The sequence below is a fragment of the Lissotriton helveticus genome, chromosome 1_1, assembly GCF_964261635.1.
Source record: "Lissotriton helveticus chromosome 1_1, aLisHel1.1, whole genome shotgun sequence".
Taxonomy (NCBI): Eukaryota; Metazoa; Chordata; class Amphibia; order Caudata; family Salamandridae; genus Lissotriton; species Lissotriton helveticus.
In genome coordinates, this window is record NC_136057.1 from 1,159,029,127 (window position 1) to 1,159,041,252 (window position 12,126).

General features: G+C 42.8%; 1 protein-coding gene across 1 annotated transcript in view; it reads left to right on the top strand.

Annotated features, from left to right (window-relative positions):
* Window positions 1-12,126, top strand: part of LOC144821909 (ADP-ribosylation factor-like protein 8B-A) — a 271,189-nt gene that overhangs the window by 126,238 nt on the left and 132,825 nt on the right. The window contains exon 4 of the mRNA XM_078679061.1: window positions 9,992-10,085. Coding sequence (XP_078535187.1) covers window positions 9,992-10,085 — 94 coding nt within the window. The remainder of the gene's footprint in view (window positions 1-9,991; window positions 10,086-12,126) is intronic.

Here is a 12,126-nt window from a genome sequence, read left to right on the forward strand (position 1 = left end):
CCTCGTCTGGCATAGAAAAAATCTAATGTTAATGGGATGATCTCAGCGGTTCGGCGTTGGGGAGGATATATATTCGACAAAATGTTTGGCAGAACTTCCGGATCTGTAAAGTGAAGCACCACGCAATCCCCCCTAAATTTTTTATGGCCGCCCCCAATCCATTCCACTCTCCTTGCCTTCACTATCTCTTCTGCCAACTGATGCATGCCCCCAGGTGAGAATGCCATGTTTTGAGATAGCCAGTGCAGGGCCTTACTCATTAGGGAGGGTGTGTTTTCTATTTGCCCAGGTTTCAAATGGGGGACATTGGCCAATACCAACCCTAAGGGGGAAGCCTCCACAATTAGCTCTACTGGGCCCTTCTCTGCCCTGGCATCTCCTTTCTTGTCCATTGGGCCTGGTCCTGGGGGTACCCTATTGTCTAAATCCTGACCCCCTCCCCCCAAATGAGTAGTCATGGTTGGGATGGGAGATGCATTCTCAGTTGACCACGGACAGGAAACTATTGGGTCCTTTTCGGTCTCTACTCTAGATGCTACTTGAGTGGGGATATTTATCACCTCTTCTAATGTCTTCTGTAAGAGCCCCCCTAATCTATGCACCTCCTCTGTAAGATGGTAAATTTTTACCAGGAGAGGTTTTGTAATATTCTTGATCTTAGTATCTAGGATATTTACTAATTTCTTGAGCTGGTCATCATCCAGGAGTATTTTTCCCCCATTTAGACCCCTTTCATCTTCTACATCCCTATTATAGGGTGGGGTGTCTAGTCTTTTCTTGCTTGAGCGTAACCCTCCACGTTTGGGGAGGCCCTAATCCCCCCTCTAGCGCCTCTTGGAGCTATGACCGGCGCCGGGGGCTCATCCTCTAATAACACTAACTCTTCTTCATGTGTGTTCTCTGTGTCCGACTCTGCCAAGGCCACTATTAACTGTGTTAATGTATTATTATCGTGCTGATCCTGCAAGAAAACCTCATTGCTATCATCGGACTCGGGGGTTACGACAGGCATATTTTCTACCATAGACAATGAAGGGGATGAGCTCAAGCCCAGTGAGGATCTTCTATCATTGTTAATTTTGGCAACCACCTGAACTAGATAGTTGTCGAGGGTGTTTGCTGCTAGCGTTTTTTTTTACTTTGACATGCTACTCAAAGACAACCACAGTAAGTGGCCTTTTCCCCAAGAGACACACTAGATAGTAAACAAAAAGGAATATGGGCAAAAGTGTCGCGCTAGTGTTAAAGAGCAATATTCCAAAGGTTCCACAAATAATAACTAATAACAGCAACAACAACTCACGGCTAATATTTTGGGCAGCGTTCTCGGCCCAGTCCAGTCTCTGCCAGTCTCTGCCAGTCTCGGACTGTCTCAGACTGTCCGTCCTTTGTCCGGGCTTCGTCCGGTGTCCCGCTCGTTTAACAAGTGTGAGGCTAAATAGGAGGAGGAGTAGGGGGCGGGAAGAGACTCCAGGTGCGCTGCGTTGGACTAGCGCTGTGGACCCTGGGTCTCGCAGTCCCGGCCCCTGTTAGCAAACAGCAACAGTAGATCTTCCTTGTGTGCAAACAAGCGCTGGGTCCAGGATACGGGCAGAAGCACGACCAGCCTCCACGAACAGTGACCTTAGCACAACACAGCTACGAGCGGCTCCCGCGAACCGGGGGCCGCGAGCTGTAAATAGTCAGTCAGGAGGGGAGGAGCAGGGGGCGGGAAGAGACTCCAGGTGCGCTGCGTTGGACTAGCGCTGTGGACCCTGGGTCTCGCAGTCCCGGCCCCTGTTAGCAAACAGCAACAGTAGATCTTCCTTGTGTGCAAATAAGCGCTGGGTCCAGGATATGGGCGGAAGCACGACCAGCCTCCACGAACAGTGACCTTAGCACAACACAGCTACGAGCGGCTCCCGCGAAGCGGGGGCCGCGAGCTGTAAATAGTCAGTCAGGCGGGGAGGAGCAGGGGGCGGGAAGAGACTCCAGGTGCGCTGCGTTGGACTAGCGCTGTGGACCCTGGGTCTCGCAGTCCCGGCCCCTGTTAGCAAACAGCAGCAGTAGATCTTCCTTGTGTGCAAACAAGCACTGGGTCCAGGATACGGGCAGAAGCACGACCAGCCTCCACGAACAGTGACCTTAGCACAACACAGCTACGAGCGGCGCCCGCGAAGCGGGGGCCGCGAGCTGTAAATAGTCAGTCAGGCGGGGAGAAGCAGGGGGCGGGAAGAGACTCCAGGTGCGCTGCGTTGGACTAGCGCTGTGGACCCTGGGTCTCGCAGTCCCGGCCCCTGTTAGCAAACAGCAACAGTAGATCTTCCTTGTGTGCAAACAAGCGCTGGGTCCAGGATATGGGCAGAAGCACGACCAGCCTCCACGAACAGTGACCTTAGCACAACACAGCTACGAGCGGCACCCCCGAGGTCTTTTGCCTGCTGTCTGCAATTTCACGTTCCTGTGCTACCTCTACTTTTGGTGTGATGCACTTGAAGAAGTTAATCTTACACAGCTGTACCTTCAAACTAAGGGCTTAACTCTTGACAAGGTGGTGAAAAAGCTAGAGACGCTAAGACTTTTTCTATACGACGAGCAGCGCAATCATCTAGTGGAGAAGGCAATTGAACAGGCGCTTTTAAAATCAGACCAATATGGAATTTCAGTAGAGAGCAGACTCTGGTTCAAGAAGAGGATGCCAGGTGAGAAGACAAGAGATGCTGGACTAACTCTGCAAGAAGAAAACTAGAGGGCGATGCTTGAGTGTATTGATCGTTTCCATTCTGAACTCCTGATCAGATCAAGAGCCATCAATGAAGTAGCAGCCATGTTTGAGGCTGTTCAAGCCAAGAGTTTGATATCTGCCACTGAAGAAGAGTTACTGGTGTCCATTCCAAAATTGACCACTTTCTATGATGAGTTCTCCGAGGGAGAGCTTTTATTAGAAATACCAAGGCTGAGAAGGCACCTGAAGGCAGCAGAGATTGATCTCGGAGAAGCCAAAGACTGGTCAGTATTGGACGTTTTGAAATTCATAGCTGAATGGGACTTCCTAGAATCTCTCCCTTATCTCTCATTGAGCCTACAACTATTTCTTACGATCTGTGTGTCTGTGGCTTCATGTGAAAGGAGTTTTTCAAAGCTGAAGTTTATAAAGAACTATTTGCGATCTACCATGGGACAATCAAGGCTTTCTGATCTTGCAATATTATCAATAGAAAGTGATTTGGCGAAAGGAGTTGATTTTGATGAAGTAATTAACAAGTTTGCAGCTTTAAAGGCCAGGAAAGGAAAATGCTGATTAGTCTAGATTTAATGTGACATTGTAATTTGTACTGTTGCTTACTATTATGGCAGTTGCTGATTGTGCAAACCCAATGCAGAATGGTTACAACCTTATCTCCTGTAACAGTAAAATTTAAAGTTTAATGTTAACATACAATTAAAAAATACAGTAACATATTTTCTATGTAATTCTTAGTTCTTAACTTCTTCCAATCTTTTACCTCCGACCTTGTTGAATTAAATATTTCTTCTATGGCCTTTATAAATATAGGAACTAAATTTACAAACGTTACTAAGGATTCTGTATGGTCCCTTTATTTGCCATCTGTGTCCACTGGCGGACTCGGAACGGAGGATGTCCATGCGGTAAGTCGTGAGGGGGTGACACCATGAGTTACCCGCACCGGGTGACACCAACCCTAGTGACGCCACTGCTGCTCTCTCGCAGACGAGGAACCCACAGAATTTCTCCTGCCTCGTGGGAGCAAAAGAAAACCTGCTAACAGATTTGGAGCAATGCCAGATCCTCCCATACCCAGGATGAGCGCAGGCTGGGGAGATGGCGATGCTGCAGGGGCACTGGGGCCTCAAAGTTACAAATGCTGTGGAGTGCTCTGTGTAGTTACTGTGACAGCCCATTAAAAAGATAAATACAGAAACAGTGTTGCCGGTTCTTGCACTAGCAGGGAGTACATGGGGCTGCTCATTTATTATTGACTGCTCCATGCAAGGGGTGTCCCATAATACCCTGCGAGGGCTCTTTAAACATTTTCTTTTGGAGCTTGCTCATGTCCCTAGAAGGGGCAGGAGATTCACCAATCATTTTTAGGTCTCACCTAATAGGAAAAAACCTTTAGTAATCGCATTGCATTCAGTGGCATCGCTTGCACGTTTGGCGATTCCCTTGCGGGAGCGAGCTTTAAATCCATCTGTTTGCAATTAACAGATGGTTTCTGCTCGGTCCCGCAAGCGAAACAGGCGCAGGCCCCCTCCTCTCTTTGAAATTATCACAAGAGGAAACAAATGATTGAGTGAAAATGACTTCTACTCAGAAATTACACAAGTGCGACAATTTCGAATCGAAGGGACAGAGTATGTGGCACATGCATACGATTAAAAAAAATCCTTTTTGCGATAAAGGGTGAGGGTTATTTGTGTGTTTTTGTGGTCGTGGGAGCTGTGACAGACAGTAGCACGATATTAGTTCCGTGGCGCAATTTTCTGAACACCGACAAAATACAGCTGCTCCCCTGCCAATATTGTTTCACTTTCCTGAATGTCCCCAGAGCAGTGGTCACCCTGCACAGCATAGTAATTGCCTGCACCGAGAGGCACCTGTTTGTGTTGATTTCGCAAGCATTTCCTTTGAGGTTTGAGTGAGAGTTTTCGGTATCTGCCGTCCCTCCCCACCCCCTTTATTTTTTTTAAACTTCTCAAATTCTTATAAAATGCTGGATAATCGCTCATTCTACCCATGTGTACAGTGTGATCGGCTGTTCTTCGGGCAAGCATGTATGATAACAGCCATTTGTATGTACTGTTAAAGAGCTACGTGCGCCTAATGCCTATTTTACGTGATGTCTGTTGTATAATGTACATGGCAAACATTTTGAGGGCTCTTCTCCTAAACGGGTTCGAAGATCCGAGCCAGACCCTTGGCTCGGCACTCCAACCTTATACCAGATGTTAAATGTACATTAATAGTTTAGATGTTTGTTAATCCAATTCCAAGATTCTCAATTTACAAAATGTAGGCTTATTTCTTTGGTGGATTACTTCATTTGGACACTGAGTGGATGCCTGCAGTTAAAATCGAAGAAACCCGTCTTTTCTTACATATCTGCGATGCCTTTCTGGCCGACATTCAGTGCTTATTCCACCTCTGAGACAGAAAGCTACCTCCTCCATGCATCATAATAGAGATAAATTCAACTAGATCCCTTGCAGGAGAGCCACCTTCTGCTGAAAGTAGCGTTTTAGTGAACAGCACACTGCTTGTGGCCCAGAGTTTATAATTGGGAAAAGTGAGACTTCAAGACCCAGAATTATGTTAATGCTGCCTAAATGTCAGAACTGGCTGGATATTACACTGGCGACGCCTGGCATGTTAGGAGCTGTAAAAGGACAAGTTACAAAACAAAGTCTTGCACCCTGAACTGCTTCGAGGCACAGGAAAGGTTTGTGTGTGGTGTTACTTTCTGTGTTTTATTGGTTTTGGAACTTAGCATCTGGCGTATATATTGTGTGCTAGATAAATTGCAGACAGTAAAATGCTTTGTGGCAGCATAATACGTTTTACACAGTAAACGTTTTAACAGCAATTGGGAACCTTGAGCAACAGTGCTAATCCGTGTTAGATCTGGCTGGACAACGCAGCTGTCATTACCTTATGTGATAAACATAAAAAACAGATTGCAGACATTCTACAGAGGGGGACTTTAGCTCCACCCTAGCAAGTTAGTGAATAGGAGTACATGTTTTAATTGGTCTTGTTTTGGTTTAAGCACACTTTGTGTGCTTCCACAGAAAAAATGCATCCCCTCCACACAGGTATGCTTATATTGTTTGTTTATCCAGCTGCCTCAGCCAGCAGAAGTATGGATGCCTAAAGAAAGCTCACAAACGCGCATTAAGTATCAGACTTGCAATGGAATGGAGTTTGAACTGTAAGGGGCCCACACACGGCACTGTTAAATTGTCTTATAAAGGTCGATGACTTATAGTATTCGGTTTTTTTTTGGCACCAACACAGATCCCCTTGACTGTCCATCATTAACTTGGAATTTTAGAGTGTAGTTCTGTGTTTGAGAACAGTTTGGTGTGATCAAAGGTACAGTAATCTACATGCAATTTGAGGGCTGCCTACAGAGCTCTGCTGTTGCAGGACCACTTGCAAACAACAAAAAGCATTGACATCGCTAATAGGTCTCGCCTTTGGGACCTTATAAGTGTTTAGCCATGCATGATGTTGTTGCGCCAAGGACATTTTGCAGCATAACTAAATACAATACTTATAAGGTACCAAAAGCGAGACCTATTGGCTACATATTGCTATTTTTACTGCAGATTCTGCATGCTGTGGTGTTTGACAAATTATCCAAGCAATATCTGTTTCATGTACACAGCGCAGCTTCCTTCATCCTAATAAACATCTCCGAGGAGGGCTCGGGGAAGAGAATGCACAGCGCGCAGAGAAGGTCAAGGAGAGAGTAGTCTCCGGTCTTGCTAATATGCGAGTGGTGGTTCTGAGCCTGCAGTAGAATGCTGAGTGCGACATTCTGCTGCAGGAGTAAGTCATCCCAATGATGACGTGTAAATATTGGTGTGTGAGAGATAGAAATGAGATGTAAAGATAGGCAGCATGGCGGTTACTTGCAGTGAGGTTGAGAGAAGACCTGGCAGTTAATTATGGTAGAGGTAGGGTGAAGGTCCTATCGGAGCTATGATGTGCCTTTGGTACCAACTTATGAATAAAAACAGATGCCATTTTACATTGGTGTTGTTTCGTACATCACATTTGAGGTTCTGTATTCAGCTTTCATTATATTGTACCATGTGCTCATCATTTTTGTGGATAGTAATCTACTGGTACACACTTTCTAATGGCATTGTGCATGAAAAAAGCATTGGCAAAGTCAATGATGAAATTCTGCAGTATATCACCTCAACCTGGTGGACAAAGATAAAACTGAGTAATAGGCATGGCCGGCAATGTCCAATATTACATTTGGGCTATGCCAGGACCACAAACTACCTGCCAAAAAATCGATAATGCGAGTGCACAAGGGCGTATATCTATAAGTTCACGTACATATTATTAAGTGGGCAATCATGTAAGGAGGCAGCGTAATCAAAAATGTAGCAGGGTTGACAGTCTTAAAAAGCCCCCAAACCGTCGGCATATGTTGGGATATACCAAAGACTTAAATACATGTTGCAGCTCAAACAAAGTCATGAGCAGCACAGCCGGACACTACACGAGTGAGTGCACACAGCTGTGCCCATCCCAAACCCACATTAGCATCTACCAAAGGATGTTCAATGCATGAGTTATGTGCTTGGCATCTAAAACTGTTAGGGCAAGTTAACCAAGCTAGGTAAATGCTCGCGATATGACCCCAAATTACCAATATCTTTCATGCTAAAGTAATTGGACACTTGACATGGTAATGAGAAATATACATGCATCGCACCGCGGGTCACTACAGCCTCAAAAAAGGTTCTCCGCATGACAACGTAAACCCCCAATCCTGCCTGTGCCCTGGAAATTCTCCTTCTGGATACCTTGCAAGTACGCCCGATAGAGGTGTAAGCCGGACGCCATGCCGAAAACCAAATGTAAAGATCGGCGCCATTGGACGCCGCAGCGTCATGACGTCAGACCTCTGGGAAAAGAATCGCTACTTCCTCCATGATGTAAAAGTGCTCGCCATGTCAGAATGTCTAGAGAATCATTACTGCACATGTAGAAAATGGTAACGAGTAAAACTTATCAAGACAAAACCGTATAATTGCGCACATTTGGAAAGATGGTGCGTCGTGATATTGTTAAAAATAATGCCGTTCCATTGAGCAGCAAAATACAAAAAATATATTTGTTTAGTACTGTTCCATTGAGCAACAACATACAAAACATGTATGTGGCCCAGTAATTATGCCAAAACAAAACCCTTGGGTCCAAATTGGGGTTAATACTACAGTTTAACTCATAACCAAAAGTAAAAGATAGTATACTTGGTGTAAACAAGATTTTGCTGTTTGCAAGCTGATGAAAGTGAAACTGCTGAAAGTGATCACGCTGCATGAAGCTGACGAAGAGGGAGTGGGAGAAGGGAGGGGGTAGGGTAGGGGATGCACGCGAGAGCCAGATGCCAGCTGTACGCATCGCGCTCGCTTGTGCGTGTAACAGCAAGCTGAAGCCGTAAAAAGCCTGTAGCCTCTGGGTAGCACTTTGAAAACCCGCTTATTAAATAACTCGCCAGAGCAGCGCATGCGCTGGCTCAGGCGAGACCTAAAAAAGGACTACCCTTCACAGTGTGGGACTGGCTGCTTGAGAGTTGTTGGATGTAGTGTCTGGCTGCAGAAATTCACCAGTTATAGTTCTTTCAAGTAGCTGTAATTTGTGCCCTATATGAACTATAAATTGCACCCTCGCCCTGCACTTCTGATTACCTCCCATATTATATCACTCATGACATGTTCTCTGACCTAATTGTTAACACATCTGTAACATCTCAAATGACATAATTGGTGACCACACTGTGGATGGCGAGCACATGTTCTGGGTAATTTTTGGGTGCAAGTTAGAGTTCCTTGAGATAAGATAGCTGGTGAATTTCAGTGATTTTGTTTGTTTAAAACTACATGCTTTAACTGACATTTTCACCTATCTACAATGTCCCTTTACCCTTTTTTTCAGTTAAAACACACAGATGCACGTAACATTTTTCCTCCTTCTGCCTCTCTTATCTGTATTCGGAAGTCTTTTACAAATCACTCATTTGTTTCTTGTAAATAGTTTGTCTGTTTTTAATGCAACTTTGAAGTTCTTCATACATTCTATTTAAATGCATCAACTACTGAAAAGAAAGATTCTATTACAGCATTGAATATAATGTAAAATCACAAGGAAAGTCCACTGTCTCTTTCGTTCCTTGGCACTAGTGACAGACATACATGAAACTGCTGTCCCCTTTATGTCCACACCCATTGATCCCATTGTGTAAACGTTCTTGTGTGAAAATGCAGTGCACTGTATGAGTCATGTTCTGCGATGTATTTTGGTTTGAAAGAAAATGTGTATTTAATAGAAACAAAAGTTTCTATTAAATGTTTAATAAAATGTAGATTGCACTTTTTGGTGCTTTTGCTGTATTACTCTCTGCAGCACTGTATAGCCCCCATGCCACACTATCGGTCTCCTCATATGGCTTAATACGGTATTGTAGCTATTGGACAATTTTAACTTCCTACAAAGGCCATGAGGCAAGAGCTGCAAACCCATGGTTATGTGTAACATTTTCGTTATTTGAACTACAGTCCATAATATCATTGTGATATATTGTGCTTTTAAGTTGTGCAGAAACAATCTTGTCTTTGTGTAGACAGGCAACAGCTCAGTCGATATGAGTGAAGATAACTGTATTTACTAAGCTATTACCTATACGCCCATATCTCAGATTTGTCATACAAATACATGGAGCAAAGGCCACATATTTTACAGATTCTGCTGCTTCTTTCAATCAATGTATCCTCTTATAGCCTCCTTCTTTATAATTGTGGGATGTGTCCTGCTTTTCTCATAAAGCAATTCTGAATTATGACGAAGATACCTTTAGGAAACTCTGTAATGCGCACCTAGCACATCTAGATGAGTTCGAAGTTTCAAAACTGCTGTTACAGTTAAGTAACTTATTGTATTTGTAATCTTACTTATGGATTATTGATCCATTTTTTGACATAGGCTTGACTTCACCACTCTCAATGGAAATATATGAAGATTGCAGTTTTGTCACTGATGAAATATTTGTAAGATCCCGTCTTGCTTTTGACTTGTCCTCCACCACTTGTTATTCTAATTGAGTATGTGGTGTTCAAATGTATGGCCAGGCTTAATTATCCTTATGATTTTATAATGTGCATATAGCAGTATTTTATTTTGACATTTATAAATCTTCATCTGTTTCCCATAAACAACATGAAAAGGAATTTGTATTTCCATTTGTAGGTATATGGTGGATGCAGCTGACTTGGAGAAAGTTGAAGCTTCCAAAAATGAACTCCACAATTTGCTTGACAAGCCTCAGCTGCATGGAATTCCAGTGAGTGCATTTGGTATCTTAACATGGTAATTATGGAATGTCTGAGGTTACAGAAGGTATTTTAACTCTTACTCTTTTTAATGGTGTCCATGAGGATAGGTGATTTCTGTACATGGGGTTTTACAGAGTTACCATCAACAAGAAATGTACTCGTCTGTATCCATAGTCCTAGACCACAAATGTTCCAAGTATGTGGCTTTGCAGTTACTGCAGACCAGCTGTACTCTGATAAAATTTGAAAGGGTTTCTATCCATGAATGTTATTTAGTTATTCAAAGAGATTAGCGTTGCTTTGTAAAGCACCTACAAATCACATGAGGATCAGAAATGTTTTATAAGTAGATCCCTATAAGACGATATGTGTGATTTAGTTTATTGATCAGATTATTTAAATACCTGGTGAAGGGCAAACCGTTTTCCTTGCTAAAATTCAGCATTTTTTAAATTTCCTAAACAGTTATTTTTGGATTAATTAGAATGCAAGCTATTTATAATGTAAAAGGTTGAGTTTGCATTAATTCTCATGTAACATAAACACTGTAGATTAGCAATTATTTACATATATGCTATTCAGTTTTGGTGAATTTCCTATTGGCCCCTTAGTAGTTATCATTGTGTGTTGCTCCTAATGTATTATCTGAAGCAATAATCTTGTGCCGATATTTTTATTTCCTGCTAACCTGATGATATTGGCCATCAACCATGCTAATACCCCTACTATTGTTCTCTTATCAAGCTAGCGCCTAGATTTTATTTTCTTCAGCTGCTATAGGAAATTAAGCATAGTCTTCCTAGTTAGAATATTGTTTGTCACTTATTCCCAAACCGCTTCCTCTCAGTATTGAGTCTCTTATGCCATTCAACCTGATATCAAGACTTTTTTTTTAGTTGTGCATTACACTCGAATGGAACCACGGCAGGCTTGGTCTTAGTCACTGACATCTAAACCAGAAATCAGTTTGTGATTCTATATGCATTATAATATTTGCTAGTTAGTCAAATTGTGTTCAGTGTGTACAATGGCTGAAGTGAGTTTCATAGTGCGCTGCTGTAGCATTAACCATTTTTCTTTCTAGTTAAAAATGTTGCTAACTCTCTGACACACTTGCTTTGGGAACCAAATGTACATCTCTGATAACATGGTCATGCATCTTGGTTATATCATCATCCTTTGTCTCATATATGCTTTGTCTTACAGAGAAATTAATGCATTTGTTAGCCTGCTGTCTTTTAATGTCATCATCATATCGTTTGCTGGTAATCTGTTCAAGAAAGGCCCTACCAGTTTAGTCAAAGTTCAAAGTTTATTCTGTCACACGATTACTTAAAATCAAAGCAAACATTACAAAAATAAAAGAAGATAATACAAAAAAAACCACCATGCAAATGAGAAATATCCCAGTCGCTAAGAAGTCTTCTTTCAAAGAAGAGAAGAACATAGTCTGATGGTTAATAATACAGCAAATACACTGATTTATTCCAGCAGCAGTCAAAGGGCTATATACATCCTAAATGTAACCGATACAAATGAAGAACGAAAAAAAGTGGGAGTGAAATTCAGTGTCTTCCAGAACTTAAGAAAAAGAGCAGCCCCTTGTCCATCATTGTTCGAGGAGAGAATGAAAGAAGTTCTTTTACCAATGAGTATAAGGGCCACTCATGGAGTCAAGAGAAGGTCATGCCAAACAGGGCCAACATCTTGGTGTTCAGAGCTATAGGCTTTGGACTGTGAGTGTGTTACTTTTTAAGCACTAGTGTTACTTTTTTAAGCATTGATGAAGCAATCACCAGAAACTTTATAAATCTTGCAGTTAATTATCTCGAGGCTCCTTTCAAACATTCTATAGCAGCAGTGTTACAGGCCCTGATGTTCAATGGCCTGAAGATTGGTTAGAGACAATTTTTACGCAGAGACAAATCAGGGCACAGGCATAGAACATGTGAAAGTGGTTCCTGTCTGAAACCACAGGCCCTACGTGAATCCTCCTGTAAACCGGTCAGATGACCGTACTTATACACTGTAAGTGGGATTAGGCCAAAG